The sequence below is a fragment of the Pholis gunnellus genome (assembly GCF_910591455.1).
Source record: "Pholis gunnellus genome assembly, chromosome: 2".
Taxonomy (NCBI): Eukaryota; Metazoa; Chordata; class Actinopteri; order Perciformes; family Pholidae; genus Pholis; species Pholis gunnellus.
Window position 1 is genome coordinate 15,460,519 of NC_136536.1, and position 27,859 is coordinate 15,488,377.

The 27,859-nt window shown below is 42.1% G+C and overlaps 1 protein-coding gene across 6 annotated transcripts in view; it reads left to right on the forward strand.

The window, feature by feature from the left end:
* The window catches only part of kif1b (kinesin family member 1B), a 55,915-nt gene that overhangs the window by 7,177 nt on the left and 20,879 nt on the right, over nucleotides 1–27,859 (forward strand). For 2 of the 6 annotated variants that reach the window (XM_079172741.1, XM_079172736.1), the window contains exons 3-22: nucleotides 9,939–10,015; nucleotides 10,110–10,289; nucleotides 10,954–11,022; nucleotides 11,381–11,559; nucleotides 12,280–12,391; nucleotides 12,863–12,940; nucleotides 13,029–13,094; nucleotides 13,267–13,290; nucleotides 13,655–13,730; nucleotides 14,253–14,331; nucleotides 14,456–14,598; nucleotides 15,274–15,315; nucleotides 17,002–17,135; nucleotides 18,556–18,635; nucleotides 19,176–19,251; nucleotides 21,079–21,158; nucleotides 21,617–21,723; nucleotides 22,119–22,202; nucleotides 22,434–22,614; nucleotides 22,740–22,812. In XM_079172741.1, the coding sequence (XP_079028867.1) occupies nucleotides 9,939–10,015; nucleotides 10,110–10,289; nucleotides 10,954–11,022; nucleotides 11,381–11,559; nucleotides 12,280–12,391; nucleotides 12,863–12,940; nucleotides 13,029–13,094; nucleotides 13,267–13,290; nucleotides 13,655–13,730; nucleotides 14,253–14,331; nucleotides 14,456–14,598; nucleotides 15,274–15,315; nucleotides 17,002–17,135; nucleotides 18,556–18,635; nucleotides 19,176–19,251; nucleotides 21,079–21,158; nucleotides 21,617–21,723; nucleotides 22,119–22,202; nucleotides 22,434–22,614; nucleotides 22,740–22,812 (1,940 nt within the window). Of the gene's footprint in view, nucleotides 1–9,938; nucleotides 10,016–10,109; nucleotides 10,290–10,953; nucleotides 11,023–11,380; nucleotides 11,560–12,279; nucleotides 12,392–12,862; nucleotides 12,941–13,028; nucleotides 13,095–13,266; nucleotides 13,291–13,654; nucleotides 13,731–14,252; nucleotides 14,332–14,455; nucleotides 14,599–15,273; nucleotides 15,316–17,001; nucleotides 17,136–18,555; nucleotides 18,636–19,175; nucleotides 19,252–21,078; nucleotides 21,159–21,616; nucleotides 21,724–22,118; nucleotides 22,203–22,433; nucleotides 22,615–22,739; nucleotides 22,813–24,980; nucleotides 27,688–27,859 lie in introns of those variants that run through there. The other 4 variants (XM_079172738.1, XM_079172737.1, XM_079172740.1 and 1 more) reach the window with 4 other exon arrangements.

Below are 27,859 nucleotides of genomic sequence, written 5' to 3' on the forward strand. Positions count from 1 at the left end.
GTACATCCAGACAAAATACTCCGGTGCAAGACAAAAATGTAACTGTTGGGCACAAAGGGTGTCCGCACACTGGTCGCCTGCAAATGGTTGATTTGTTCTTACAGTGTGTAGAATGTAATAGCATCTAGTGGTGAGGGTTCAGATTGCATCCGACTGAATGCTCATCCGCTCACCTCTCCTTTTCCAAGCGTGTCGGAGAACTTCGTTGGCCATCGGGTAACAATAGAATGAAAAATGCCCCTTTAGAGCCAGTGTTTGGTTTGTCCATTCTGGGCTACCGTAGACACGTGGTGGTTCAGCTCTGTGACAAGGACATAAAGGGCTTATTCTAAGCTAACAAAAAGACATTGATTGTTAGTTTCAGGGGATTATACACTAATGAAATCATAGTTATGTATTATATTCCATTTCTGTGAAGGGAATCCTCTTAAATATACGCTGTTCCTTTAAGGCAACGTTTCGATCTCTTAAGATCTTCCTCAGGCCAAAGGAAGATCTTAACCGATCGAAGCGTTGCCCTTAAAAGAGAAAGAGAACAAAACCATTTGGAGCCTAACTGTGTGCAGACCTCGTTTCACCTCATCTTTTTTAGCCCACTCTCCATTCCTGCCTGTGATGGGGTTGAGTGGAAACTGTGGAAGCATTTTGCAGGAAATGTGGAATCGGAGGGGAGGGGAGGGGAGGATGGGATTGGAGCCTACTCGGGGGGGGGGGGGGATGGGTGATGTAAACGCAGCCACAGCAGCAAAGTTGTGCACGAGCACTATTCACGTGTAGGACAGCGTGAGGCAGCATCGCATACAGTCGCCCAGATAGAGCTGATGATGGTGATGATGGTGCTGATTTCAGTCAATATGACTGGAGGTTAAGAAATAGTATTAATGCAGTTGAGCTAAAACTAAAGAATAGGCCAAGCTTTTGTATTTTTCATCCGTCATCAAATTTTTCATCTCATTATTTTCATATACACATACGCCAATGTTATGAGATAATTGTTATGATTTTACAATGCTGTTGGACTTGTTTTAGGATTATAGAGGCAACTGCCACCAGAAACAAATGTCTTAAATAAAGACACCAAGGAGAATCAGTCTTAATAGCAGATCACCAGATATGCATATAATAACTTGTGATTTCTGGTTTTTAGTAAAAGATATATGCTGATGGGTGATTTTTTAATTTTTCCCAGAAGGGAACCCTTCAGAAAAACAACAAGATAAGATGCTCACAGTTGTGGGGACTCTGCTTCGATTAGCTTTTGGCATCCGGACCACACAAATCCATTAATGGTAGTCATATTACCAGAGACAAAAGGCCAACCACTCGCCCTCCCTCACAGGACAAAGTGGAACAACACCATGCTGAATTAGTCTGCTGAAATACAGTCCAGCCAAATCCTGAAATGTGTCCCAGTTTTACAGCATCACCCAATCACTTGAAGGGTTTCAGAGATCGCCTGTACAACAAAGGGGTCACCAGCTGTTTTTTGTGCATGGAGGAGGGGGAATTAGGAGTGTGCGCGTGTGTGTGTGTGTGTGCCTGTGCACCAACATGTACCAGGCACATGGTAGGTATGGTCACATGCCTGATTTTCTTTCATGGTTATGATCCTATACAACCATGTGAATCTGACTTCCTAACTAAGGTCTTACTCACTAAGCTATGCAAATCAGATTGTGCTCGGAGCAGCCCATCATCCATCATCATGTGTCAATGTTCTGGGGATGGTGTCTCTTTATTTTAAAGTTATGGTTCTCCTGGCTTGCTCCTCTTGCCCTCTCGTTGGTTCATTGCCCAAGTTGGGTGAAATGGCTGGACTTTCCCACATTCAAGAGAGTGAATGTGTTTTTAGTGTTTGTGCCCTGACCGACACAGCTCTTTTTACCAGACTATATTGTTCGGTTTCCTCCCACAGTCTTGAGGGCTGAATTCAGAGACAAACTGGAGAGCTTTGCAGTCCAGGCACGGGTAGCTTGGTGGTAGGCCTGATGTAAACTTTGTATTATTCATGAGTAAGAAGTCGGGGTGGGGGTGGGGGGGGGAGGGGGGGTTGGCGGTAAATTCATTTTGAAACCTTAATTAATAAGACAGAAGTCTATCAATCTGGTTCGCTACTGGAATCCTCTCCTGCTCCAAAATGGAGCCGTTTCATGTCACAGTGAAGCTAATTGAGATCAGTCGTCTACACGCAGGTACATTCTTCTCGATCTTTCCGTCCTCCACGGTGACATTTGCTGGATAAAAGGGGGTTAGTCATCTGACATTAACTTGAGGCATCACTTGAGTGCCCATCCATAATGGTTTCTGGCTTCACAGAACATGTTAAATATTTTTTTTGATTTAAAGATGTGTGGGCCAGAGTTGTATTCATGATGTCATGGTGCTTATATAAAGCCAGAGAGCATTTAAAGCGAGACTTTGGTCTCCGAGTTAGTTGAGGAAATCCAGGTCACTGCTCTGTAAAATGGGTGCCTGTTGTGAGCAGTGAATACGTGTGTACTCTGTGTTTCCCTTGTCTGCTCTGTTGTCTACACGCTGCATCATATGATGATCTGTATGTTGCTTTGACACACTGTTTAATCACGAGTTAAGATTTAGAACTATCTTGAATGAACACATTAACATTATAATGCAAAGCCAGTGTTCTGTAGTATGTTTCTAGCCATGGCTTTCGCCTCTCGTATGAATTTAATAACTATAGGTTAACCAAAATCTAATAGTTTGAAAACTTTCATGGCACATAGATTGTTGGAATCAGCACCCCTCTTGTAGCAGAGAAGTTTCATTACTGTTCCTTGTAGGCTTTATTTTGTGGCATCTTTATCATGCGAGCACTATTATTTCATTATTACTATCACTTGTAATGTCGATGAGAAGAAAAATGTGTTCTGCATTTATACTATAGATATCAAAGCTGTGGAGGTAATGCTTAATCTTAAATCTGTTTGTTTGTTTCTTAAAGGGATAGTTCCGGTGTTTTGAAGTGGGGCTGTTTGAGGTATTTATCCATAGCTAGTGTGTTATCTACAGGAGATGGCCTTTCTTCTAGGTGGCTAAAGTCAGTTTTGTCCGGGGTGACCGTCATCTACTGTAGGTAATACACTCTCTATGGATAAGTAGGCAACCTCATACAACCCAGCTTAAAAACAGCCTATTAACTAACTATCCCCGTTATCCAGCTCTTGCGGACCCACTTCCCTAAAGTTCATTATCAAAAGGTCGACACAGGCAAGTTTGACTTGTCAATATATTAAGTGCTATTTTTAAACTGTAAAATAGCAGACACTTCTAAAGCTGTGGTGGTATTTCTTTAGCTTTCCATGGCACAGGATGTGTTTGGAAAGCCCCTGATCTTTGGTTTCAGCACCTGCACGGAGGAGAATATCCTTCTTGGACCTGATCCAGGAGAGTCATTGCCTCTTTGAGCTGTGAAAACAGCTGAAAACCCTCACTACGGATCCTGTATCATTTTGTTAATGTTAACATTGAGGTGACAACAATAAATATGTTCTTTAGACACATTGGTGGACGTGTCCTCCAGACTTTGGTTAGACACACTAGGCATTGCTTGAAAGCCATTGGCATGTCATTTGAATATTTCCTGTTATTTCAGCTCTGATTTCATACCAGTTCTGCGTGCGTTGTGGGTTTAACCCCCCGTGTCATCACCTGAGAGGTTGCCTGATATCCCTCTCTCTTTGTTGTCGTCCTGTGTTTGTTTAGCTTCTGAATGGAGTCCTGCTGGCTTTGCATGTTTTCTCTGTCTGACAGCCTCTAGAAGCGTCTCTTTAGTCTCTGTTATCCTGAACTCTGAGTCTGCGTGAGCTGCTGATATCAAGCGGCCCTCGCAGCCCTAGCTAGCTATCGGTGTCGTTGCGCTGGGAGCATTGTATGATTTGGCGACGAGTTCGGCGGAAAGGTTGGGCGGCTGAAATCTGTCCATTCCTTCCTGTCACTGACAGTCTGTCGGCATGCAAAGCACTAGCTGCCATCTGCTGCTGTATAAATAGACAGTAGTCAGGGCTGGAACAGCTGGCACATAGGCCAAGACAGCGCTCTTTCCCTCTGCTTTCTAGCTAGAAAGGCAACCCCACCTAAAGACATTTTAATGTATTTCCTTTTTTTTTCTTCTACTTTTTGGCATGGAGTTGTTTAAAGCAAACACTTCCAATTATGATATGAAGCTCATTTGTGTGTCTACAGGCACTAGGCCTATTATTATTTAAAAATTCTGAAGACTTCTGATTTCTTAATGCCATTTTAACAAGACACGCCTTTTTCTTAGTTGGGGTAAGAGATGTGGAGAAATCCTGAAACCAAATGTGTGTGCATAATAAGAATAAACGGCAAAGCTCTCCCACAAAAATGTTTTTTGTCTTTTCACTGCACTGTCACTCTGGACATGTTCTGGGGAAAGTTGCTGACCAGCTGTATATTTCCTTCCCAAATCAGATACCCTTAAATAACCTCATTTATTTGGGTGCATGTAAACACAGTAACTGAATTTATTTCAAAAGACTAAATACATTTTGTTTTTTTACAACAAATGTAAAATCTTAAATAAGAAATCTTTGTTAAAAAAAACTTTTTTTTCAATGCTATCAATTGCTTTCAATTTGCAGCTTACATTTAGCTGACTTCAGTCACTTTCCAATGAAAATGAAAGTTTCTAAATGTGGGGATCACATGGAGAGGGGGTCGGGGTAAGGCGGTGTGAAAAGTGTCATTGTGATAGAGGGGACTGGGCACATAAAGCCTTGTCATAACAGATTACCTAATGTGTTTTGCGGGCTCTGTTAACAATTGCAATACCCTGCATTCAGTGCATTGTTCTGGTGTCTTCCTGTGCTTCCCCCCCCCCCCCCCCCCCCTCCTTCTCTTCCCCCGGTAGAAAGGGCAAAATGACGTGATCGGCCTCTGAGTAGAAACAGGATTTGTTAGTAGGCCCGCAGTGCCTTCCTTTACTGTTGCACGTTATACTCGGATGTAGGGGCTCATCTAATGATCTATGCAAGATCATTAAAATAAAAGTATTTTTGCAGTTTGTTTGTCTCAGTGGATGGCGATGATGTGGATTTTAGTGGGACGGGTCGCGTCTCCTAGCTAGACAAACTCATCTGCCTGCCTGGAAAGTTCCAGGTTTCTTTTGCAGAGGAGTGTTGAATTGCTGCATAGATATTGTTTTTTAATGAAAGCCCACAGTGCATCTCCCTGACCAGACGTGAAAGTGCACTTTATCCAGCGGGGTAATCAAGATACCACATGTTAGTTTCTGTTGTGGAGATGTTGTATGTCCTGTGTTGTGGCTGCGACAAGCTCAGCTGTTTGTCAAATGAGCACAGCAGTGCTCAGACGCTACTTTTAGCCCTCGGCTTTGAGCTGCGTCCAGTGACAACTCTGTCACCTGTGCTGCTGCCCTGGCAACCGAGCCATCACACACTCTCTTCCATAAACACTGGATACAACAAGCGGAGCGTTTCTGTGGCCACGTCGGAACGAGCCCCATCCCGTCTTAATAATGCTCCTTATTTAAGACTGAACCACCATATTGGCGTTCCTGTGGCACTGCTCAGTCAGCAGCTGCTTTGCTTCACCACTCGTGCACAAACTGTGACCCAGGTGTGCATCTGTAATGTACGGCGATGCAAAAAAATATTAGAGCAGTGACGGTATTGATTTCTCTTGACAGGGCACACCAAAGGTTAGGCTTTTATTTTGGTGTGTTTCCTTTACTGTCACCCCAAATGTAATGAACACATTGGTGCTGTTGGTGTAAACAACACTCTCTTTTTTTTAAATAAATAAAATAATATTCTTCAGAAGTGAACCGTTACATCACACTGCTGACCATATGCACACAGACCCCCGGGGATGCTCTTACATTTTCTCAGTCTTGCTGAAAGAAGCACACATTGCAAATACAATTCTGCACAGATATTATTTCTCTGAATGCCTGGGTTCTCTTAGAAACTCATCCATTAGTTTTGCTTTATATTTAAGTGTTTATTTAATACCCTTAATGCCCTTATCTCCTTCCTGTGATCACGAAGAAACGTATAGCTAGCAGGTCCTTAGAGGGTTACTGGAGAGGCAGTTAGTTCAGCCATTTTTAGACCCTGTTTGTCTTCTGGTCTCAGGTGAATGGGTCTAGCTTTTAGTCCCCATCTGGTGTGCAGAGACCTCCTAACAACCTAATTACTGCGGGGTACCATTGCTTTCCTGGCCAGATTATAGGCCCCATGTTGAACACTGGAACACAAAATGTCTGCTGGCTGCAACCAGCTGAGGGATGTCCTTTAGATGGCAGGATGTGGTTAGTTAACTCTGGTATCCACCCTGCCTTGAAATGGAAAGCTCCTGTGGAGTGCCAGCATCACATCAGTGTTATATTTTGTGGAAGAGGAATTGAAAATGCAGAACTTTGACATTTTGGACAAATACACATTTAGACTGTCCTCATATGGCACCTGCATATATTCTCTGTCTCCTAAATGGTCTCCCACACTGATTTGCATGACATTCCTTTATGTAACTGAAGTCAAGTGTTGTTTGATGGCCTGATGGTGACACAGGAATGATAAAACAGTCCTTTTTATGTGTCTCTCTCTCTCTAATAATGTTGACTTTCTGCCTGTGGACCTTCAGTTTAGGGTTACCTGGTATTTAGGCTGCAGCCAATCAATGCGTTCCTTCTGTTCAACCAAGGGTAGTGCTTTGGGATTTTGAAATGATAAAATGTTTGTACTTCACTATAATATTCATGTTATTATGTTAAGTATTTAAAAGGCTTTTGTGTAGTAAAAGTTGGTTCTGTAATTGCTTATGGAGTCTGACATAAGTAGCTTAATGTCTTGGTTACAAATCCTAAAGCTTTTCACACGTCTGTCATGTCTTGTCTTTTGCATGTTGTATGATTTTTAAAGGATTGGAATCCTGAAATCAGTTTGATAAATAAGCGTATTCCACCATAAACCTGCATTTAAGTAGTTCTGCATAGTTTGTACAGAGCAGTTATGGGGGATGCTTGAGAGGAGAGAAAACAGAACGCAATGTGCCGCATCCTCCCCGTCTGTGCCAAGTTGAGGTTGTTATGGCAACCAGAATTTGGTCCTGTACCTGTTGCCATGGTTGAGAAAGAGGTAGTGATGACGTTTATTCGGCAGCAGAATGCGTCTGCCTTTTTTTTTTTTTTTTAAGTCGAGGAAGTGACTCTGATGGGAATATTTACTATAAATGGAACGCAGAGGAATTCCTCATTGACGTGTTAATTCGTCTACTATTACTATCTATGTATCGGTGCTGCTTACGTGTGTGATGTACAGGTGCAAGGGTATAAAGTGAACAGTACAAGTAATTAGAAATCAGAATGCACTAACCCTTCGCCAGCCCCATCCCGTACTGCATCCTTGCCGTTAATACACATTTATAGAGTCTTACGTGAGAGACCCACTTGTGTGACGCACTTGCAGGACCACATGTGTGAAGCAGCTATCTGTTCTGAGAGCGATGGAGTGGGCAATCGGATGAGACATTCACATGCCACGTCGTGAGCGTGATTCACCTCTAGGATTTTGAGCAGTCTCCCACTTGGCTGCTACCATGCAGCTCTGCTGTGCTCGGGTACACTTTTGCGCCACGACATCCACCCTGTTCGCCGGCGAGAGCCCGTGAACAGACGGGGAAAGTGACTCGGGGATTAGAAAGCTCATGTTATTTCTCGTCTCGCTAGAACACGGCTGTGATTCCCCCAGTAGGGCCACTTTGTCACAGTCAGTTGGGTCAGTCCGCTGGCCCGTCATGGGCATCCCACTGTCTGAATGCCCCACATGTGGAACGGTCTCATCATCTTTCCGTTTTTACTGCTTAGTTGCCTCATTAGGACTGAATTTGGCTGACACTGAATGACTCTGAATTAGACTGTCTCTTCATTAATAGCCACTGTAGATTGCTCCTGGAAAGGGGAATAGGGGCACTGGTAACTTAAATCCCCCTTCATTTCTTCATGCCCTAGCTCCAATTTCCCATTGGAGACAGGCCAAAGGTGAAATTGGGCTTTATTTAGCCACCTGGCTTGCTGTATCCTCTTGCAGTGCCCAATATGGAAGCCACTGCTCTGCATGTGCACCTTAACCTTTTTGAAGATTGTTGAAGAATGCATTGTGTTTTTTTTACCTGTGCTAGGTTGTCGCTACCTGCGTTTCAGTGCAATGGAAGCGGCTATATTTAGCATGAAGTAGTTAGTGTTCTGGTTTCTGAGGACACGCTGTGCTTTTCTGTCAGCATGTGACCTGTGGAGGGTGATATACAATCCCTGTCTCTCCACATCACCTGCATTATTGATAAGTGTGCTGAAATCCTCTGAACACATGAAGCCCTCTGCCTGGTACATCTTGATGCAAAAGCCTCTCAAGCACCCTCATGTCGAGGAGCCAGACCTGGCTTTAATTTGCCCATTAGCAAAGCACCGAATTTGCATTAAACAAAGCTAATTAGTACTTATGGGTCCACACTTGAGATTTGCTTGGACATAGCGGGGGGGAAAGAAATAGCTCATTTTGTTCTTACAAAGATGCATATTCACAGTTTTTCCTTTCACCCTGCCTTAGGTTTCTATTGTTGCTCTGTTTGGATTGTTGCTAGGCCCATGAGTACACCCCTTAGTCCCTCAAACCCTTTTTTTTCACTAGCCTCTTTGCTTCCTCCCCCTCACCTCCCCCCTCTTTACTGACGGTGGAGGTATGCGTTTGTCTGTGTAGCCTGAGTGAACTCTCCGCACTGGCCCCTGATGTAAGGCAGCGTTCGTCAATAAGAGTGCACTTTGTTTAAGACCGGGGTTTGAGGCACAACTGGGATATAGATGTCTCCAAATATCCTACAGTAATTTCTTAATCTCCTTTTTCTCTCCGTCACATATCCAGCACAGGGTGTGGAAAGCTTAAACACAAGTCCCAGGGGTACTAGCAAGCATGGTTGAGAGGGATGACATGCCAGGCATGGCTGCAGATTCTTCCTCATTAAGAAATGTCTGTGTGGCCATTGGGAATGGCAGAGCAGAAATACTGTGTCATCATAGCCGATACAACAGGTCCAGGTGGCATAACGAGAATAGGCTACATGTGTTTTTTAAGCTCTGTGTTGTTGGTCTCTGTGTTATCAATGCATAGTATGAATAAAGAAACTGATTACAGATGGCTTGTTTGGTAAAGGTTGACACAACAGTTGCAGTTCTCAAAAAAGCTGATATCTTATAACCCGTCACTAGTTGGTGAGTTTCAGTTCCAAATGTATCACGATTGAAGAACATCATCTTGTAAAGTTTGACCCATTGTTTGCCAACCGGGATGCAATAAATCATATGTAAACAGGGTCCATTTGAAACTAAGATGTTACATTTTGTGTTTTTTGAGAAGGTTCAGGAGGAATGTATAAATAATCTCTTCAAATGAGGGATGGGAGTTTGGTGAGATGTTGAAGCAACATTAACTAGTCTGAGAATGAGATAAAACGAGCTGGAAAACAAAAGAAAGTGAGTGTGCCAGAACAACAACACAAAAAACTAAACTGAAACATATTTGACTTGATGCTCTAAACTAGAACTAGAAAACAACACAATTAATTAGACACAAAGGCAACGGGCTTGCAAATATACTCCAAGGCCAGGATACAAAACTATCATTCAATGATTGGTTGATTAAAGATTCCCTGCCATAATTCAAATTACTGCAAAGAAGCAACTTTTGCTGGATACTAAATTGTGGCTGAAAGGATTGAATCACAATCTTAGTCTAGTGACTCAACAGATGATGAAGCATAAATTAATTAACTTCAGGTAAGCCTTCAGATGAAACTGCAAGACCTTGGGGAGTAGTTCTTGTCTCGTTTTCACATTCAAACCAGATGTTATCATCCACATTACTAATTTTGTTCTTTCCCTCCAGCTATTCTCAACCCCAAAGCCCCAAAGGAACCGGCAAAGACCTTCAGTTTTGATTACTCCTACTGGTCACACACTACGGTGAGTTTAGGCATTTTCTCTCTTTCATAATCATGTTGAAATACCACAAGTTTATTGAAATTCTATACATTTAAGTCCTCTGTCTTCCCCACAGCCGGAAGACCCCAGCTTTGCGTCACAGAACCTTGTGTTCAATGATATTGGCAAGGAAATGCTGGCGCATGCGTTCGAGGGCTACAACGTCTGCATCTTTGCTTATGGCCAGACAGGATCTGGCAAATCCTACACCATGATGGGCAAGCAGGAGGAGGGGCAGGAAGGAATCATTCCCATGGTTTGTCCTGCAGTACATCTTTCTGGTTTCACTGAATTGCATAGCAGAGATTAAGAGACTTTGCCCGCTGTATTTTTGACTCGTGCAACCTGACTTCAATGTTTAACATAACCCGTGAGTCACAGTCTTGGACACTTCCTGTAATACAAAAACAGTTTTTTACCAGTTATCTTCAGTCATATCATTTCAAACCAAATTGATCCACCACAGAAATGTTCAGAGTGCAACTTTACGGTGCCTTCACATTTCTTCTACATTTCTTCCTGCTTAACATCCTTATCTTCCTGTATTTCACTTCAACTTTTTAAATTGTCAGTCAACTGTTTTGAGTCAATGCTCGCTTCCCTTTGAAGCCACCACCTGGTTTAGGAAAACTGCAATAGTGAGGGGGACGTCTTGTCAGATATTTCTTACATTGTATTTTCCAACTTTTATTCATTCTAGCATTAATACTATACTTTACTCAGTAATAATTATTAGGAGGTACGTCTCATATGCTGATGCTCTCTACATTTTTGTGTCTGAAGTTCTGTTGCTAAATGGTTTCCTATACATGCAAGTTAGTTAGTATCTTACCTCTTGGTCCACAGATCTCTCTTTCTATTCATCCTCCCTTTCACATGCTGTCAATTTGCACTCAACATCTTCTTTCTCTGCCTCTCAGCTCTGTGAAGATCTATTTGAGAAAATCGATGATGCCAGCAACAAAGAGGAGCTCTCCTACTCGGTAGAGGTGAGTAATCCCTGTTCTCAGCCCCGGCCTCTGACTCTTGTGTTGGCTTGACTCTACTGAACTATTCCTAGCCTTCTCCTAACAGTAAATCTGGTAATGGTCAGAAATCAATCACATACTGGCTGAACCTTCAAAGATGCTGCGTACATTTGTTCCTCAAACTGGAAAACAGATGACAGTCCCAGAAAAGCAAATGATTATGATGTTAATAATACAATTAAACTGCAAAATATTCTGCAATATACCTACATTATTTAGATCTGCAGTATAAAAGTTTACATTCTGCTTAATTTGACTGCTTTATGATATTGCACTGCAGCACCTGAACTGACGATACTTTTGCTATTTTTTTTTCTAGGTCAGTTACATGGAGATCTACTGCGAGCGGGTGCGAGATTTGCTGAACCCGAAGAACAAAGCGAATTTACGAGTGCGAGAGCATCCGCTACTGGGTCCCTACGTGGAAGACCTGTCCAAGCTAGCCGTCACCTCCTACACAGACATTGCTGACCTAATGGATGCCGGCAACAAGGCCAGGTGAGCCAAACCCCCGGGATCAAGCTGAGACCATGGAAAGGAGGGGCCAGTGACGGTGGTGGTAATAGCTGCGATGATGTGATAACCCACGTCCTCACAAGAATGATTTAATTAAGGCTGCAAATTGTTGGCAAGATAACGATAAGTTGGAATCAGGAAATGTTCTTGTGTCATAGATTTTGTATAGCTAGATCAGTCAGCGTCAGTGTTGATCAAGGAACAGCTAGTTATATTCTGGAGACCAGAAGCGAGTATTTCTCATTGAAGTGTGTGTGTGTGTGTGTGTGTGTGTGTGTGTGTGTGTGTGTGTGTGTGTGTGTGTGTGTGTGTGTGTGTGTGTGTGTGTGTGTGTGTGTGTGTGTGTGTGTGTGTGTGTGTGTGGCTCCTGTGGGGAGGAGTGAACCCTCCCTTAATCTTCCTGTGCTCACTCGGAGGGCTTATTTCTGGAACATGGCGTGAAAAGCCCGTATCTCCCCTGTGACTGTCCCTCTGGCTGTGCCTTGTGTAGTTGTGTTTGGTGTATCCACCTCCGCCATGCGTCCATAATCCTTGAGACTCACTCTAATAGGGGTAAAACCCAGTGATGATAGCTCCTGTAATAGCCAAGACCATGACTTTAGCATTAATAATACTGAATCATTTAAAGTGATTCAATTGTTCATAAAAATGCGTTGCATCCGTGTTGTTTTTGTAACAATAACCATATGTGCTCACCTGCAGAACTGTGGCCGCCACCAACATGAATGAGACCAGCAGTAGGTCCCATGCTGTTTTCACCATCGTCTTCACACAGAAGAAACATGACAGCGAAACAGATCTCTCCACGGAAAAGGTCAGACGAGACCAGAAAGACAGACATTAACTATTCACGCCTAACATGTTCATAACTTATAACTCTGATCCCGTGCTGTTGGGACTTCAAGCCCATTTATTAAGTTTGCTCCTTTTTGATTTCAGCTAAAATGTCTCCTATGGTCCTCTTTGTCGGTGGTGACCGCCATTTTAGAATTTGACTTTTAGCTTTTCCTCTGACTAAGACAAAGACCACAGTGTTATTCTAAGCACAATGCCTATTGTGTTCAGCCACGCTATCAGATTTTACTGCCTCGCTGCATCCACATGTTTAGGATGATTTACACCCTCAAAAACATTTTTCAAAACATAATGAACTTTGTATTTGGTAGTCAGTGCTGTCATTTTGTTTTAGGAATATTCTCATCCTCTCTGTTTGTTATAATTCTAATGTAAATTATTCATAAGCTTGATTCATCTAAAATGTATTTTATATTTACTCCCTCTTCAGGTCAGTAAAATTAGTCTGGTAGACTTGGCAGGGAGTGAGCGAGCAGATTCCACTGGAGCTACAGGTACCAGGCTAAAGGTAAGACTCATGGTCACAGACGGCATTAGCAAACAGTTGACCAGCATTACCTTGATGGCTTTCTAATAATAAACATCTATGGTTGCAGGAGGGAGCAAACATCAACAAGTCTCTCACCACGTTAGGAAAGGTCATCTCTGCCTTGGCTGAAGTGGTGAGTGTTTTATGTTTTTTTCTGTCTTTTTCCTGCTTCTTCTCCTTTTCAGCCTTTTTCTCTTACCCTCAAAAACCTGACCCTGTCCTCTCAAGGAATTGGTAGTCTGGCATGCTGTAATGTCTGCCTTTCTCTTCTCTCTTCTCTTCTCTTGTCCTTGTAATGCTTGCAGACACAGGATAACTGTACCAGCAAGGTAAACCCTTTGACGGCTCAATCACTAACCTCTTCATTCCTCCCATGAGGCAGATTTGACATCCCTTTTCCCCATGAGCAATGCTGAAGCTGTTGCATAGTGTTCCGTCATCACCATTTTATTTTGCGTTTTGTAAAGTGCTGTGCTTTTAGGCATTACACTCACAGTAAAATCCACAGTCCTTGCAGTAGAGCAAAAGCTAATCAAATCAGGCCTCTACTCATTTCACCCGACCTCTTGTCCATGACATATGAGGTGTCTGTCATGGTGCATCATAATGTTGTCTTCATGGCCAGCCCTAATTTTTAGTTTTAAAACAAAAATCTTTATTTCTCCCTGATCACTATATGTTTGTTTACCGCAGAGCAAGAAGAAGAAGAAGACTGACTTCATCCCGTACAGAGACTCTGTTCTGACATGGCTGCTGAGGGAGAACCTAGGTATGAACATTAATATCACATGTTTGATATCCTTTACTGGTGGAATGTATGACTGTAAACTGTGTAGCAAGATCCTTATTCCTGGACAGCAAGCATGTAACCATCTGTATCCTGTGAGATGAGGTGGGGGTAAAAAAAAAAAAAGAGAGACTGGAGCTAGTGTACATTACTCTCTGCCAATTTAAGAAGAACACTGTCAGCACTGTAATTCAACCTAACTAGACAAGCACTTCCATCTCCTTAGTTCAGTGTATGCTCAATCTTAGCACACATGACACAAGTAGTACTTTGCGGTTTAGTCTAATGAGACTGAAGTTTTGTATTTGTGGAATTAGTGTTTCAGCACTAATCTGTCCTATAGTAATGTTTTCTTCTGTGCTGCACGTTTGTGCTGCACACTGCAGTGGAAATCATGTCTAATACTAATCTATATTGTTTTGGTCTTCACACAGTGTGTTAGGAAAATGGCCATTTACACAAATTGTCGCATTATTAACTTCTTTACTGGTCTTTTGATATCAGGTGGAAACTCGAGAACAGCCATGGTAGCGGCCCTCAGTCCTGCAGACATCAACTATGATGAGACTCTCAGCACACTCCGGTAAGGTTTCCATCCAGGACCTAGATAATAATAACTTCCAAAATAATTCCAGTTAACAGTTAAATTGTTTTGCATTTAATCCATAATAATATATTAAGTTTATCACTATTACAATTTTTTTTAGCTATGCTGACCGAGCTAAGAACATCAAATGCAATGCTATCATCAATGAGGATCCCAACAATAAGCTGGTGCGTGACCTGAAGGATGAAGTGGCTCGACTGAAGGAGCTTCTCCGTGCCCAGGGTCTGGGAGACATCCTAGACAGTGAGTTTAATGCTATCACAGCAGGCCATATCTGCAGCCACGCAGCTTCTACCTTCCCTCTCAGGGTCTGCCACACGCTGGCAACATCTTCTTTGAACTTCACTGTCTCATTTCTTTCAATCATCCAACTTTGTTTTTATCACTGTGCCTGTATTCATGCCTATTACATAACTAAAAGGACTTTCAACAACTTTAAAAACCATGATACTATACTGGTTTATTATGCCTCTTTGCTGAGTATAATGTATATTTTATAGAATGTATAATATGCACTATAGAACACTACATTCTTTGAATATTTAAGGTTGCATACTGTACAATTACAAATGATTTAATGAAAATATAAATATTCATATTTGGCTGATTGTGACTTGCAACACAAATGGCAGAGCTGCATTAAATTGTCACACTGTACTCAACAGTAATGGCTCATAGCGAAGTAAATTAGAGAGGTATTGCACCCATAAATAACGTCTAATATCTGAACTGAATAATAACTCGTCTGCTTGGATGATGCCTAATGACATGGCACTTACCGAGTCATTACATGACATTTCTTCTCATGTTTGTTCTGGTTCTTCTCATTCAGCTCACTAAGAAATGTCTGTAACCTTTTCCTCCCATTCTACTCGTGCTGACCTCTGACCCTTCTCATCTTTTCCTGCTTCCTCTCAGTTGATCCTATGGGAGATGATTGCCCAGGAAGTGGAATCAAATGTGTGTATATGTGTGGTAGTCATGACTTGTCTATCACAATTTGCCCTATTAAAAATAGCTAACATTGCTTATACCCCCATTAACTTCATATTTAATCTGCTACCAGCTTTGCATGTAAATGCTAAAAAAAGCAAAAGCCTGATAGATGCAGACTCAGAAATGCCAGGCTTCTGTAGATGTGCTGATCTGGCGTGGGCTAGCATGCCACTAGCTTAGCATGTGTTGTGCTTCAATGATGGGGGTGAGGCAGCTATTCACAGGCTCCAATCCAACTGTATCACAAGTTACTTTTGGAATATCCCTTTTTAGAAACATTACTTTTAGAATTGCTCGTCTGTCTTCCCCACCCCCAAGGCACCCGCACCATTTTATTACCGTAGCTGTCTTTGATTCACTTTCTCATGCTCCTTTTCTTGACGGTGGTATTTCTGCTTTCTTGCTTTCTGCTTACTAACCATCCGCTGCAGGTGACAGTGCTCAAATCTTTATGGCACTTCTCAGTTCTCAAACTGAGGCTCAGAGCTACAGATGGAGAGGTGCATGGTTTTAAATTTCTAAGTAGCCGCACCAGAGTGGTACTGTAGAGTAGACTAGCTTGATGTGTTGCGATACTTTTTATTAGTGATAGTTAATGTGCCGTATTCTCAGAAATCCCTGATAACTCCTACTTTCCCTTTTGCGCTGATAATCTGCGCAAATGTTTTTACCCGAGTTCCTGACCAAAAGCAGGTGTTCACTTGTTTTCCATACATTTTGTTACTGTTATCCCACTACGGGCTACATGCTAGTTGAGTAGCTCAGTACTCATTCCCTATTTTTCTTGAATATGAAAAGCCTCTATTGCCAGTTGCCAATAGCAACTTTTAGTAGCCATCTTTTTTTTTTGTTTTAGTTCTTAGAAGGCACAGTCTGTGGTACCACAGAGGTCCTCGAGGCCAGTATGTTGACATGAGCTGAGTGACCTTTAGTGGGGCTGCTGTGGCTCCGCTATTGGTGGATGTGTGCGTGTGCACGCTGCCTCAAACTACTCAACTGCAGGCTGAACTTCCTGGCATGTGTCAATGACTCTCCTCTGTCGTCTCTCTAGATCCTCTTACAGTCTCCCATCCTGTAGTTGATACACTGATAGCAGTTTTCATTAAGTGTGTTCTCATTCAAAACAAAGGCAACAAAGTGACATCATCCTATTCCTCAAAATTGTACACACTAGAAATGAAGTGCTCAGAGTTAATTGCTGTGCACTGTAACTCTGAAACTTTCTAATACAATACAAGCTGAAGTTGAAAGTATTTGCTCTGGGAGTTGGAAGAGTTGGTGCAAGCAGACTGTTGCAAACCACCTGGATGAAAACTGCTTCTCTCTGTAGCTGACCATCATGTTGTCTCAACCCTTTGACGTAAAACGTGTGTCTTACATTGGTCTTCCCTTCCCTTTGTCTTCCCTTTCCCCATCTTTTTCTCTCCTCGATCTTTTCTTATTTGTGTCCTCCCTTTTTATGTGTTTTATTCCCCATATCCCATTATTCCCCTGTCCTGGGCATATCCCACCTCTCTCTGTGTTGTGCCTTTCTCTCTATCTCTTTCTCTTTCTCCCCTGCTGTTGGCTCAGACCTCAAAGACATTCAGAACAATAAGCATAGATACTTGATAGCCTCAGAGAACCAACGCCCTGGCCATTTCTCCACAGCCCCTATTGGTTCCCTGACAGCCTCACCCTCCTCTGGCTCGCTGTGTAACCAGGGGGGCCTTCAGTCGGTCACCAGTATCCAGGAGCGCATCATGTCCACCCCTGGAGGAGAGGAGGCTATCGAAAGACTCAAGGTAAAGCTGGCCTGTGTACACTGCAGCAGTCAAATCACACGTAGGTCCACCGCTATCTCCCACCCTGTTAAGGCTACTTTTAACTCTTAGTTTTTTGTCCTCAGTAGAGCTAAACGCTGCCCCATGCTGTGCTGTGTGGGGCAACAGGCTGGCTTGTAAATGTTTATGCAAAGCAATGGGCTGAAAGGAGAATTTCTATAATATCTGCATATATCAATATCTCAATCTTCACAACACCAAACATGGAAAACACATTCTTAGTTGTTGATTATTATAAAACAATAATTATTGTTACATTTTTTCCTCTTGCTTTTCTTTTGTATCTGTCAACAATATGTTCCCTTCACTGCCTTTTACCACAAGTATGTGGCACAGGAGAAGCTTCCCTTGTTTTTGGATATTACAATAATTTTGATTAACAATTCTCATATCAATTATTGCCACTTTGCATAAGAAAATCCCACTTTTATTAAATATTTGAAAACATGACTCACTAGAGTTAGAGCTGTAGAGTTATATACTATAGTAAATATCTGTGAATAGATTGGTGAACTTCATACCAACTTAAAATACAAGCGTCACACTGTAACATTTGTTCAGTAAATTAGAAGTCCATGTGTTAATGTTAACATTGCTGTGGTTTAATTTTAGCCCACACATAGGCAGAGAGTGTTTTTGAGTAAAGGCCATCAGTCCTCGTGTGGCCACTGAGCGTTACTTCTCTCACGCTCGCAGTAGACCACAGTAGACCACAGTAGACCACAGTAGACCTCTCACTCTGTTGATGAGGGAGCGCGAGCATTGCAACAACCAACCGTGAGGTGCTGCAGTTTCCATGGCAACCACGGTGCCCGGTCGTGTCTGTCATCCAGTGACGTCGAGCACCAACGCAGATGAGGATGAAATTCGACCAAAAATAGATCCATCCTTATTGGCTTTGAGCTTTAGTGAGGCACATAGTATTCCCCTCCTTTTGATCCTTAAAGGTGTATCCCTATGAAAGTTGACATCATTGTCAGTATTGCCCAACGTAACAATTCAGTATGAACTTAAACTAAGATGCCTATATACTGCGTTAATAAACCTTTACAGTAGCACATATCATAAAGATTATCAATACCCAGAAGAACAATACCAACTGCTAAGATGAACAACAAGCGTAGCAGCTGTATAGGATTTTAACTTCAGAGTAAAGCAACACTATCGGAGGGAAACTCATAAAGTCATAATATAGTTGCCATAATATCACAGCAGTATGTTACCTTGCCCCTCTCTGTTTTATGCCTGACTCAAAACTTTCTTTAATGAAAGGAAGGATGTGACCAAGAACGCACATTTGTCGCTAGTATAACAGATGTAATCTCTTTATTAAAACCAGACTCGGTGTTGTTTTCCTCATACTTTGCCTCTTTGTGTTCAGGAATCGGAGAAGATCATTGCCGAGCTCAATGAAACCTGGGAAGAGAAACTGCGAAAGACGGAGGCAATCCGCATGGAGAGGTCGGTACTGGCTCTCCCACCTCTATCTCTCAAGCAGGGAGATGTGTGTCATACGTGTGCCTCCACCCCTCTTTCAATTTGTCTGTGTCCTGTCAGTGCTAGACAACCCCCCCATAGCTCTGTCTCTGTCTTTTCACCCCACTGTGCTATCTGTCTCACTTCTTTCACCTATCTGTCCCATTTCCTCTGCACTCATTCTGTCTATTTCCCTTCTCTGTGGTCACACTCTGCTGCACAAACACCCTTTTCTTCCCCTTTATCCACTCATCTGTGGCTGCAGACATCAACCATGTCTGTCCATTGAATCTCACTGGTGCCATTCTCTGCCTGTTGCCATTCCACAGATCACTTACTGTAATGTTGCACACCATCGCTTTTCATCCTCTTTCTCATATTATTATGCAAAGGCTCTTTGCTGAAAATAAATGTACAGCGTATGCGTTTGTCCGTTGCAGAAAGTCTTTGTAAGAGATTACGTGCATCATGCTGTATTATGGAGTATCATTCTCGAGCCGACAAATGTTTTTTCCTTCACTACAGGGAGGCCTTGCTTGCGGAGATGGGTGTGGCAATCCGTGAAGATGGAGGCACTTTGGGGGTGTTCTCTCCTAAAAAGGTAGACGAGACACAAGCACAGACGTTGATGGAGAAGGCCTGGGTCAAATTTCCCATGGGTGGTGATGCACAGCCTTCTACCTCACTTCTGTTTCCTCTGTTGTGTTTTTCCATGAGCACCCTCCCTGTACCGTCACGGGCTTCTCTCGTCTGCTCATCTCATCATTCTCTCTGTCTTTCCACTCTGTCATTTGCTTCTTTCACATACTCAGCTTAGCAATGCAAGCCCATTTGATGAACAGCTCGATTGTTTTCCAACCAAGAAGGTTTGTTAAATTGAATTAGAACACAAAGCGCCTTTCCTGCACTAGATTAAGTAGTGATTCTAACATCATAAATGTGCTTATTTCCATGGTCAGAGTTTCCCCCCATGATTACCGCACCAGTTGCACAGATCTGCATTTTGTTTAACCAATGTGCGGAGCAACTTCAGTTAAATTTCCCCCTCCATGTTTAACTATAATCCGAGAGAATCTGAGAAATAAAGCGTCCAAAGCACAGATAAACGCACCCATACCTCCGCACAACCCTGCGGGAAGTTGCCGCGTTGCCAGATTTTGAATGAATCCTGCCGAAGGGCATGCTTTATCATGTTCTATATGTGTGTGTTGAAAGAGAGAGGAGCAGGGGGAACACTGGAGCACGTTAAAACACCAAGCAAAGTTACCAACGTTTTCATCCATCAGATACGGACAAATTGTATCTGACCGAGCTAAAGTGGGGCCGGTATCAGACTCAAGAGGGGCGTGACAAAGCAGCAGTATTTGACGACTTGAACGGGCTGCACACCGTGCACGCTGTTATTAACTGGGGGCTACAACCCCACATGGGGCCAAAAGGGTCTTTGCCGATGCCCAGAAATGTCCGGAACACAGCAAAATAAGAAGAAATACAGGCAAAGGGCAGGGTCTCTGTAGATACAGACACCACCACACACTTCTAGTGGTCATAAGTGATGATTGAGAAGGATTATTTTGTCTTTACATTGTTTTTTTTTAAAGAACATTCTTCCATAATATACCTTTTTAAAATAAAGAGTTCATATTTACATTGCCACTTAAATCAAGGCTTATCTTTGAATATTACACTTGGCTCTAAGTAGATTATTCAAGCGTTTCCTTTAGCAGTCGGTACATTCCCCTCACCCTCCTTACCTCTACAGCACCTTCCAGTAGACAAAGTGCCGAGTGGCAGCAGCAACATCGAGGCCAGTAGATGTGTTGGTACAGGCTTCTGAGAAGAGGCACGATAGGGATGAAAAGATAACAAATCTCTGTCACAGACTGTTCAGAACTAGCTGTCACTAGATCAGCTGTGGTTTCAAAAAATGCCCCTCTTTGAAATGAATCCCCTTTTTAGGCATGTTTAGATCTCCCTCCTCTGCTGCTAAATGATGTGTTTTTAGGTTTTTCTCCTTCACATCCATTTGTCCTCCATTCATTCTTTTTTTTTTCTCCTTTCACTCACTGCCGCGCAATGGGTTAGCATTTCGTTGAGAAGCCTTGTGATCTATATGCTGACTTTAATGGGGTGTTTTCCCCCAAAAAGGTTGGTGGCTTCACGGAGTAGCTGCTAGCATTAGTTGTGGTGATGCTGTGATGTATCAGACTCTAGAGGTTTTAGCACTGTGCCAAAGAAACCATTTCTATCCATGTTCATGTATCACTAATCGTCAGCAGTGTTTGATTTTAAACTATGCCCATTGCCCACTTGAACTTAAAAGTTCTAGTATTGGTATGTATTTTCGGCACTGCTGGATATTGATGAAAGTAGAAATCCTAGAAATGTTTTTGAGGTAAACTGTCTACCTCTTATGTTTCATCTGTAGACTCCCCACCTGGTTAACCTGAATGAGGATCCTCTCATGTCAGAGTGTCTGCTCTACTACATCAAAGACGGAATTACAAGGTAACCAAAACCTGAACGATGACACTGAAATGCTGCAGAGGATATTAGAAGGGTTTTTGAATTTCTTCCATACAGTATCTTAGTAGTATCTGAACAACTACTCTGAAAGTTCTTCTTGCTTAACATCAAAAGAGAAAAGGAAATTCAGAATCAGGGGAAACTGGCTTTAAATCACAAAATGTTTAGCTGTCTAAAGTCACTTTCTTCCTGTTTCCTTTTGGCTCCCTCTGTAGAATATTGGTGTTGAGTATTTTGTTACAATCGCGCCTCTGAGGAACAGTAATAGATGACAGAATCACAGGCGAAGGAATGTATAGTGCTTTAGAAGTGGTGTCTCCCAAAAGTATGGTTTAAAAGGTTCCAGTTAACTTCTGCCTCTGACTTTTTGACAAAATGGCCGCCAATACAACGAGAGGGCAGTGTTCACTCTCTCAAAATGGCCTCTGTGACTATTTCAGGGTGGGTCAGGCTGATGCTGAGAGACGACAGGACATTGTTTTAAGCGGTGCTCATATCAAGGAAGAGCACTGCATCTTCCGCAGCGAGAGGAATGCCAATGGAAATGGTGAGGCACCAAATTTTGAGTTTTCTTGCTTCCGTTTGCCTTATGTTGTATTATGTATCTGGATTGTTTTGAATTGAGCAGAGTTGATAGCATAGTTGGTAGAACCTTTCCTGCTCTGATTTAAAGAAAAATACATGTAAACCCTAATTACCTGCAAAGAAAAAAATAAAAGCAACACCCAGGCTCTGTGAATGTGACAATAGATGACATTGCTGCATAAATATACACTCAGGATTCATCTTCTTTCTCTAATGGAAACATAATGCCCTAAATGTCAGTAATCGCTTCAAACTACGCATTCAATCTTTATCCTTTAGCATTTGACAATAAACGTTGATGCGCTTTTGAGACTCGGAATGGGTCACTGATGATTGGTTGATGTGTTTTTGGTGAAGTTATCGTCATGCTGGTGCCCTGCGAGGGATCAGAAACCTACGTCAACGGCAAGCGTGTTGAGGATTCCATCCAGCTTCGTTCAGGTATGCATCTCTTATTTGCAAATAAAGTTGTTGATAATCTGTAAAAGTGATGCATAGTGAATCATAGTTGTACAATGTGGCCCTTGACACAGCTTGTGATGCTCTAGCTTAAATACAAAAAGCATTATGAAAACAAAAGTTGGATCGCTTACATTGACACTGTTCTATCGGCACAGAAGGGACAATGTCTTTCATGCTCTCCACGCTTATTTCTAACCCATCTTCTTTCAGGTAACCGCATCATTATGGGAAAGAACCACGTGTTCCGGTTCAACCATCCAGAACAGGCCCGAGCTGAAAGAGAGAAAACGCCAACTGCTGAAACCCCCGTAGAGCCGGTGGATTGGACCTTTGCTCAGAGAGAGCTTCTGGAGAAGCAGGGCATCGACATGAAGCAGGAGATGGAGAAAAGGTACGCAATCCATCCTGTTTGCTATATTCAAACAAACCTCTAATAGTGACTGATTTGTTATGGATTGCACAGTACATCAGGAATTGTGGAATGTATTTCACAATACATTTTGCTCATTTATGTAGGCTCACTGAGATGGAAATCTTGTACAAAAAGGAGAAGGAGGAAGCAGACCAACTTCTGGAACAACAGCGACTGGTGAGTCCAAATAAGCTGGATATTAATCAAACCCACTTTTTGATTTTTATGGATTGTTTTGTGTAATCAACATGTTAGACGTTGAAGACAAGTTAGAAGTAAACTGCAGAGTGGGTTTAACAGATATTAAGCCATACTTCATTTCAAGTTAAGCTATAATTAAAAGCAGCTTCTTGAGTGATTCAGCTAATTTGTGATATTTGATGTGTGACTTTGATTGAAATGTCATGAGTGGAATTCAAAGTTAAAGCATGGTTTTTATATGGTCAAGTACAATTGGAAAGCTAGTTTTTGTTTTTTTGGATATTAGTTTCACTCGGTCCATTTGAGTCTGACTAGTACTAATTCTCACTCTGAGCTCTCACACTTTTGAGATGTGCGTGTGTGTGTGTGTGCGTGTGTGTGTGTGTGTGTGTGTGACAATCACACTTTTCCGAGCGCATGTCTGTTCTTCTTGCATGGAAGGTTTTCTGGTTTGAGACAAATGAGCTTTTACTTGCCTTCCTCTTGAGTTTAACTGATTTTTCTGTAGCAATTTGATCAAGTGAGAATTAGATTGTAAAGCTTTTCCCCTTTCCAAATCCCCGTATTCACTTTTCTTCTATCGTGTACCTGAATCTTGCAAAACAGCAACTTGCAGCTAAAGTTGATTTGATACTAAGATCCAAATTCATTTAAAATTGATTGAATATTGTTCAGTAACACATTGCCTTGTTTTTTATAAAGTCGTGCTGCTTTTGCATGGTTCATGTTAATAGCATGTTTTCTTAACTCATTCAGTACTGGTTCTGGAATAAGTTGCGGTGTTTGCTGTTGAGCTGGTCGGCTTTGATTTGCTTGGATTACATTTCTACTCTAGTTTTCTTGCTCTGTTTTATCCTGAGTTTCATCTCTTCAATGCAGTTGCTGACATGTACAATGCATTGTGATAACAACAATTCCTGCTGTAGTTCTTTTACAGATAGTGACAATGTGGTTTCTCATTGACTTCTTTGGCTACCTCATTTGCTAGCCTTTGCGGTATCTGTGTAGAACACTGAGAGCACGACTCAACAACAGAGTTATCACTGCTTAAAGTTGAATCATTGAATCTCAGACCTCTTCCATACTCTGGTGGTTTTATGTGCAGAGTTACAGGCATAGGGGTTCAGACTCCCAGCAACACAATATGTCCAATTCTAGCCATAGATACAGTATCATACACGAGACCTGATTATCTGTACCACATGGTTGTGATCTGTAATGTACTTTGTCTACAAAAATGAGAAACTGCATTCTTTTTCCAACTAACACCTTTCTTGTAGTGGATTAACACTTACCCTCACTCCTGCCTCTCTCTCTCTCTACTGGCTTTCTGATCAACTGCAAGAACACTCTTCTAACTCACTGCTAATACTAAAGCCACTGAAACCTTCTGGACTAAAGGGAGAAAGTTCCAAAATGCATCTACATGCATGCCGCTGTAGCATGTTTGGAATCCAGCTTTCAAATCACAAAATGTTCAGTTAAGAAGAGGAATATTACAAAACAATACGAAGTGCTCCAATCAGCAACTATCCTCTATTAATATTTCTTTTCTAATCATTCTAGACATGCTTTACCTTATCTATATAAATGTGCAACATTGGGAACAATATTGTTAAAGTTGATGTCCCCATTTCTGAGATGTAGAAAGCCTTTTTTCTACAACAAGGAATGTTCCATTCATTAATTCATATCCATATCACAATCTCACTAGAAAAAACATGACAATGAAAAAAATGACAAGCAAGAAAGTCAATGAATGCCACTGTTTGTTGGATTTTTATTTATTTTATGGATTTTATCTATCTTTATTTTGAGCATAATTCTGGATGGATGGATTCTGCACGTTGCCATACATCTTATGATGTATGCACATAAATTAGACAACATCATGACAGTGCAATAGTCATTTTTGGTAAATATCCTACAATCTTTAAATTCTGAACCGCTAAGCTGGTGTTTTATGTTCTGATACAACTTCAACTTTACTCATAGTTGAAGTTCCCATGTTGCATATTCATAACTTTTTTCATTCTTTTAAAAAAGAAAAAAATACATCCTTTCATCCTCTCTTTGATTTCCCATTTTAATTTCTCCTTTTTTTTGGGAACCCTTTGGTTTGTTTCCTGTGTTGTTTTCTCAAGGATGGAGACTCTGATAGTGGGGATGACTCAGATAAGAGGTCTTGTGAAGAGAGCTGGAGACTGATCACTTCCTTGAGGGAAAAGCTGCCACCCAGCAAGCTACAAACCATAGTGAGAAAGTGTGGATTACCCAGCAGTGGGAAGATAAGAGAGCAAGTTAAAATGTACCAGATCCCTCAGCGGCGTCGCATCACCAAGGACTCCAAGTGGGTGACCATCTCTGACCTGAAAATCCAGGCTGTCAAAGAAATTTGTTATGAAGTAGCGCTCAATGACTTCCGGCAAACACGGCAGGAAATTGAGGCACTGGCCATTGTAAAGATGAAGGAGCTTTGCGCTAGCTATAGCAAGAAGGACCCCAACGAGCGGGACTCGTGGAGGGCAGTGGCTCGGGATGTTTGGGACACTGTAGGCGTTGGTGATGAGCGCATCGAGGATGTCATTGCCAATGGGCCTCGACCAGGAGTGGTTGTTATGGATGACCTGAAGGTGCACATTGATAAACTTGAGGACATCTTGCACGAGGTGAAAAAACAAAACAATATGAAAGATGAGGAGATCCGTGCTCTCAGGAACAAGATGGTCAAAATGGAGAAGGTCCTTCCGCTCATCACCCCAGAGAGCCAAGAAAAGCCTCATGTAGGCACTTCCACTTATGCTGCCACAACTCCAAGCCCTCGAGAAGCAAAACCTCCGATGCCTGAAAAGCCCGATGGAGATGATGTCGATTCACAAATAGGCCAAAGTACAGGAGATGACTCAACCCTAAAGCGAGGCCACATACGCTGGATGCGTCAAGAGCAGTTGCGCCTCAAGACCCTTCAGCAACAAGAGATCTCCAAGCAGCTCCGCCGGCAAACTGGACCACACCGCTTTATACCCCCAGAAGATCGCAAGCTACGCTTCCCCTTCAAAAGCAACCCTAAGCACCGCAATTCATGGAGCCCTGGTACTCATATCATAATAACAGATCAGCAGGTCGTTGAGCTAAAGGTGCCCAAAGAAGCTGTAGAGGAAGAAGAGGGAGAAAGCCAGGCTGGAGATGGACTGCAGTCTAGAGAAATGATGGCTGCTTCACTGATCCAAGTCACTCCCCCATTGCCAAGCCCATCGGTCCAGCGCAGGAGCAAAGACTTGGAGCAAGGTTTAAACCAGGGTCACAGACAGCACTATAGGAACAACCAGAACCAGCAGCCCCATGAACGAAGCCGCAGCAACTCTTTTAATCACCGCCAGCGGCCCTCTGGCTCCATGGAGTCACTGCAGCAGTCTGAAAGCAACAGGAGGCACACGCAAGCTTTCTACCAGCCCCGCCACCACCAGAGCCAGCCAGCGCATCCCCAGCAACACCATCACCACCAGCCTTGCCATCAAGATAGCATGGTGTATACAGATGGCAGATTCAATGGCTACCAGCAGTACCATCACACTGACCACGCTAACTATCCAATCACCTTTCAGGCACCTCCGCGAATGCGCAGGCAAATGTCTGCTCCCAACCTAAAAGCCAGCAGAGAGACAGCAGTCTGAGTGGGAACTTGTGGAATCAGGAACTAGTTTGATAAACTTTTAGTAGGCAAACTCATTACAGATCACAACAGCTCAGAATCATGTGACTCAAACAGCTCAATCAGATTGTGACTTTTGCACTTGATCAGTGGGTTATTGGTTGATCCAAAAGTATTGTATGTATTATAAGAAGACATTTTATCATCATTATAATATATGCCATTTTATCAGTTTTTGCTACATTGTGTGCGCTGTCATCATTAGCATTGGGAGAGCTGTCATAAGGAATTGAAGCCAACAGATAATGAAGGGACTTTTTTGGGGCGGTGGGTTGTTTTGTTCTGAAGAGACACGTCATGCCTACTCTGCTCATTTTTCAGTGTGACAATTCATCAACCATGCTTTTATTTGCCAAAATTATCTTCATGGTTACATTTCTGAGTTTACATCTTTGCCATTTTAGTATAGATTTGTCATGAATGCTTTAGCCACTACAGTACAAACACACTAAAGTGCTTATTTTCATCAAGACTTTTGTTGATATTTTAGCCCAAATTAGGAACCTAGACCCTATTTCTTTCTTTCTATTTAACATGAAACTGAATCCGTTTTCTTTGCAGTTATACATTTTGTGTTGTACCTCATAAAACATTTTCTTTTATCAATCACTATTGGCCTAGATCTGGAATCAAAACACCAGTATGATTGACATTTTGAAATTGATTATGGAATAAGTTGATGCACTAGACAATTACGTGACTGCCTTTTTTAATAGACTGAAATAGTGGTTTAAAGAAAGTGGTAGCAAAAAGGTGCTACATTAATCCTGTTGTTCCCCTCCTTTTTAATTCAACACTCGTGCAAAACTGGCAACCTTCATAACTTACTTAACCAAATTAACTTCTTAGAAATAACTTTTATTCTAATTCTTAGTAGGCCACTTTATTGCTTTTTTCATTTCAAATATGTAACCGTAACATAATTGTATTTCAGTACTTTGCACTTGAGTCATGGATAATTAGTTAGTGAAGACAAAAGTTATGTTAATTAATAATGCTATCCTCTCTCAGAATCCTGGAGTGTACTAAATACACTATCAAATGTAAGAACCACTATGCAGAAATTATAGGGGAACCACCTAACTGTGAAAGACAAAATCTACAAAATGTTACGTATTTTAAAGTTTCACTTTACCCAATCCACAAAGTTCAAAATCATTCTCTGTCTCTTCCTGTATAAACCACACATCACAAACTGATCTCTGATTCCCGTGTCATGCGGTCTTAGAATATCGTTCTTGGTTTGTGCTTCACTGAGTAAGCACAGAGTTCTCCGTGTTACGATTGGATGTCCTACAGAGTGTTGTCATG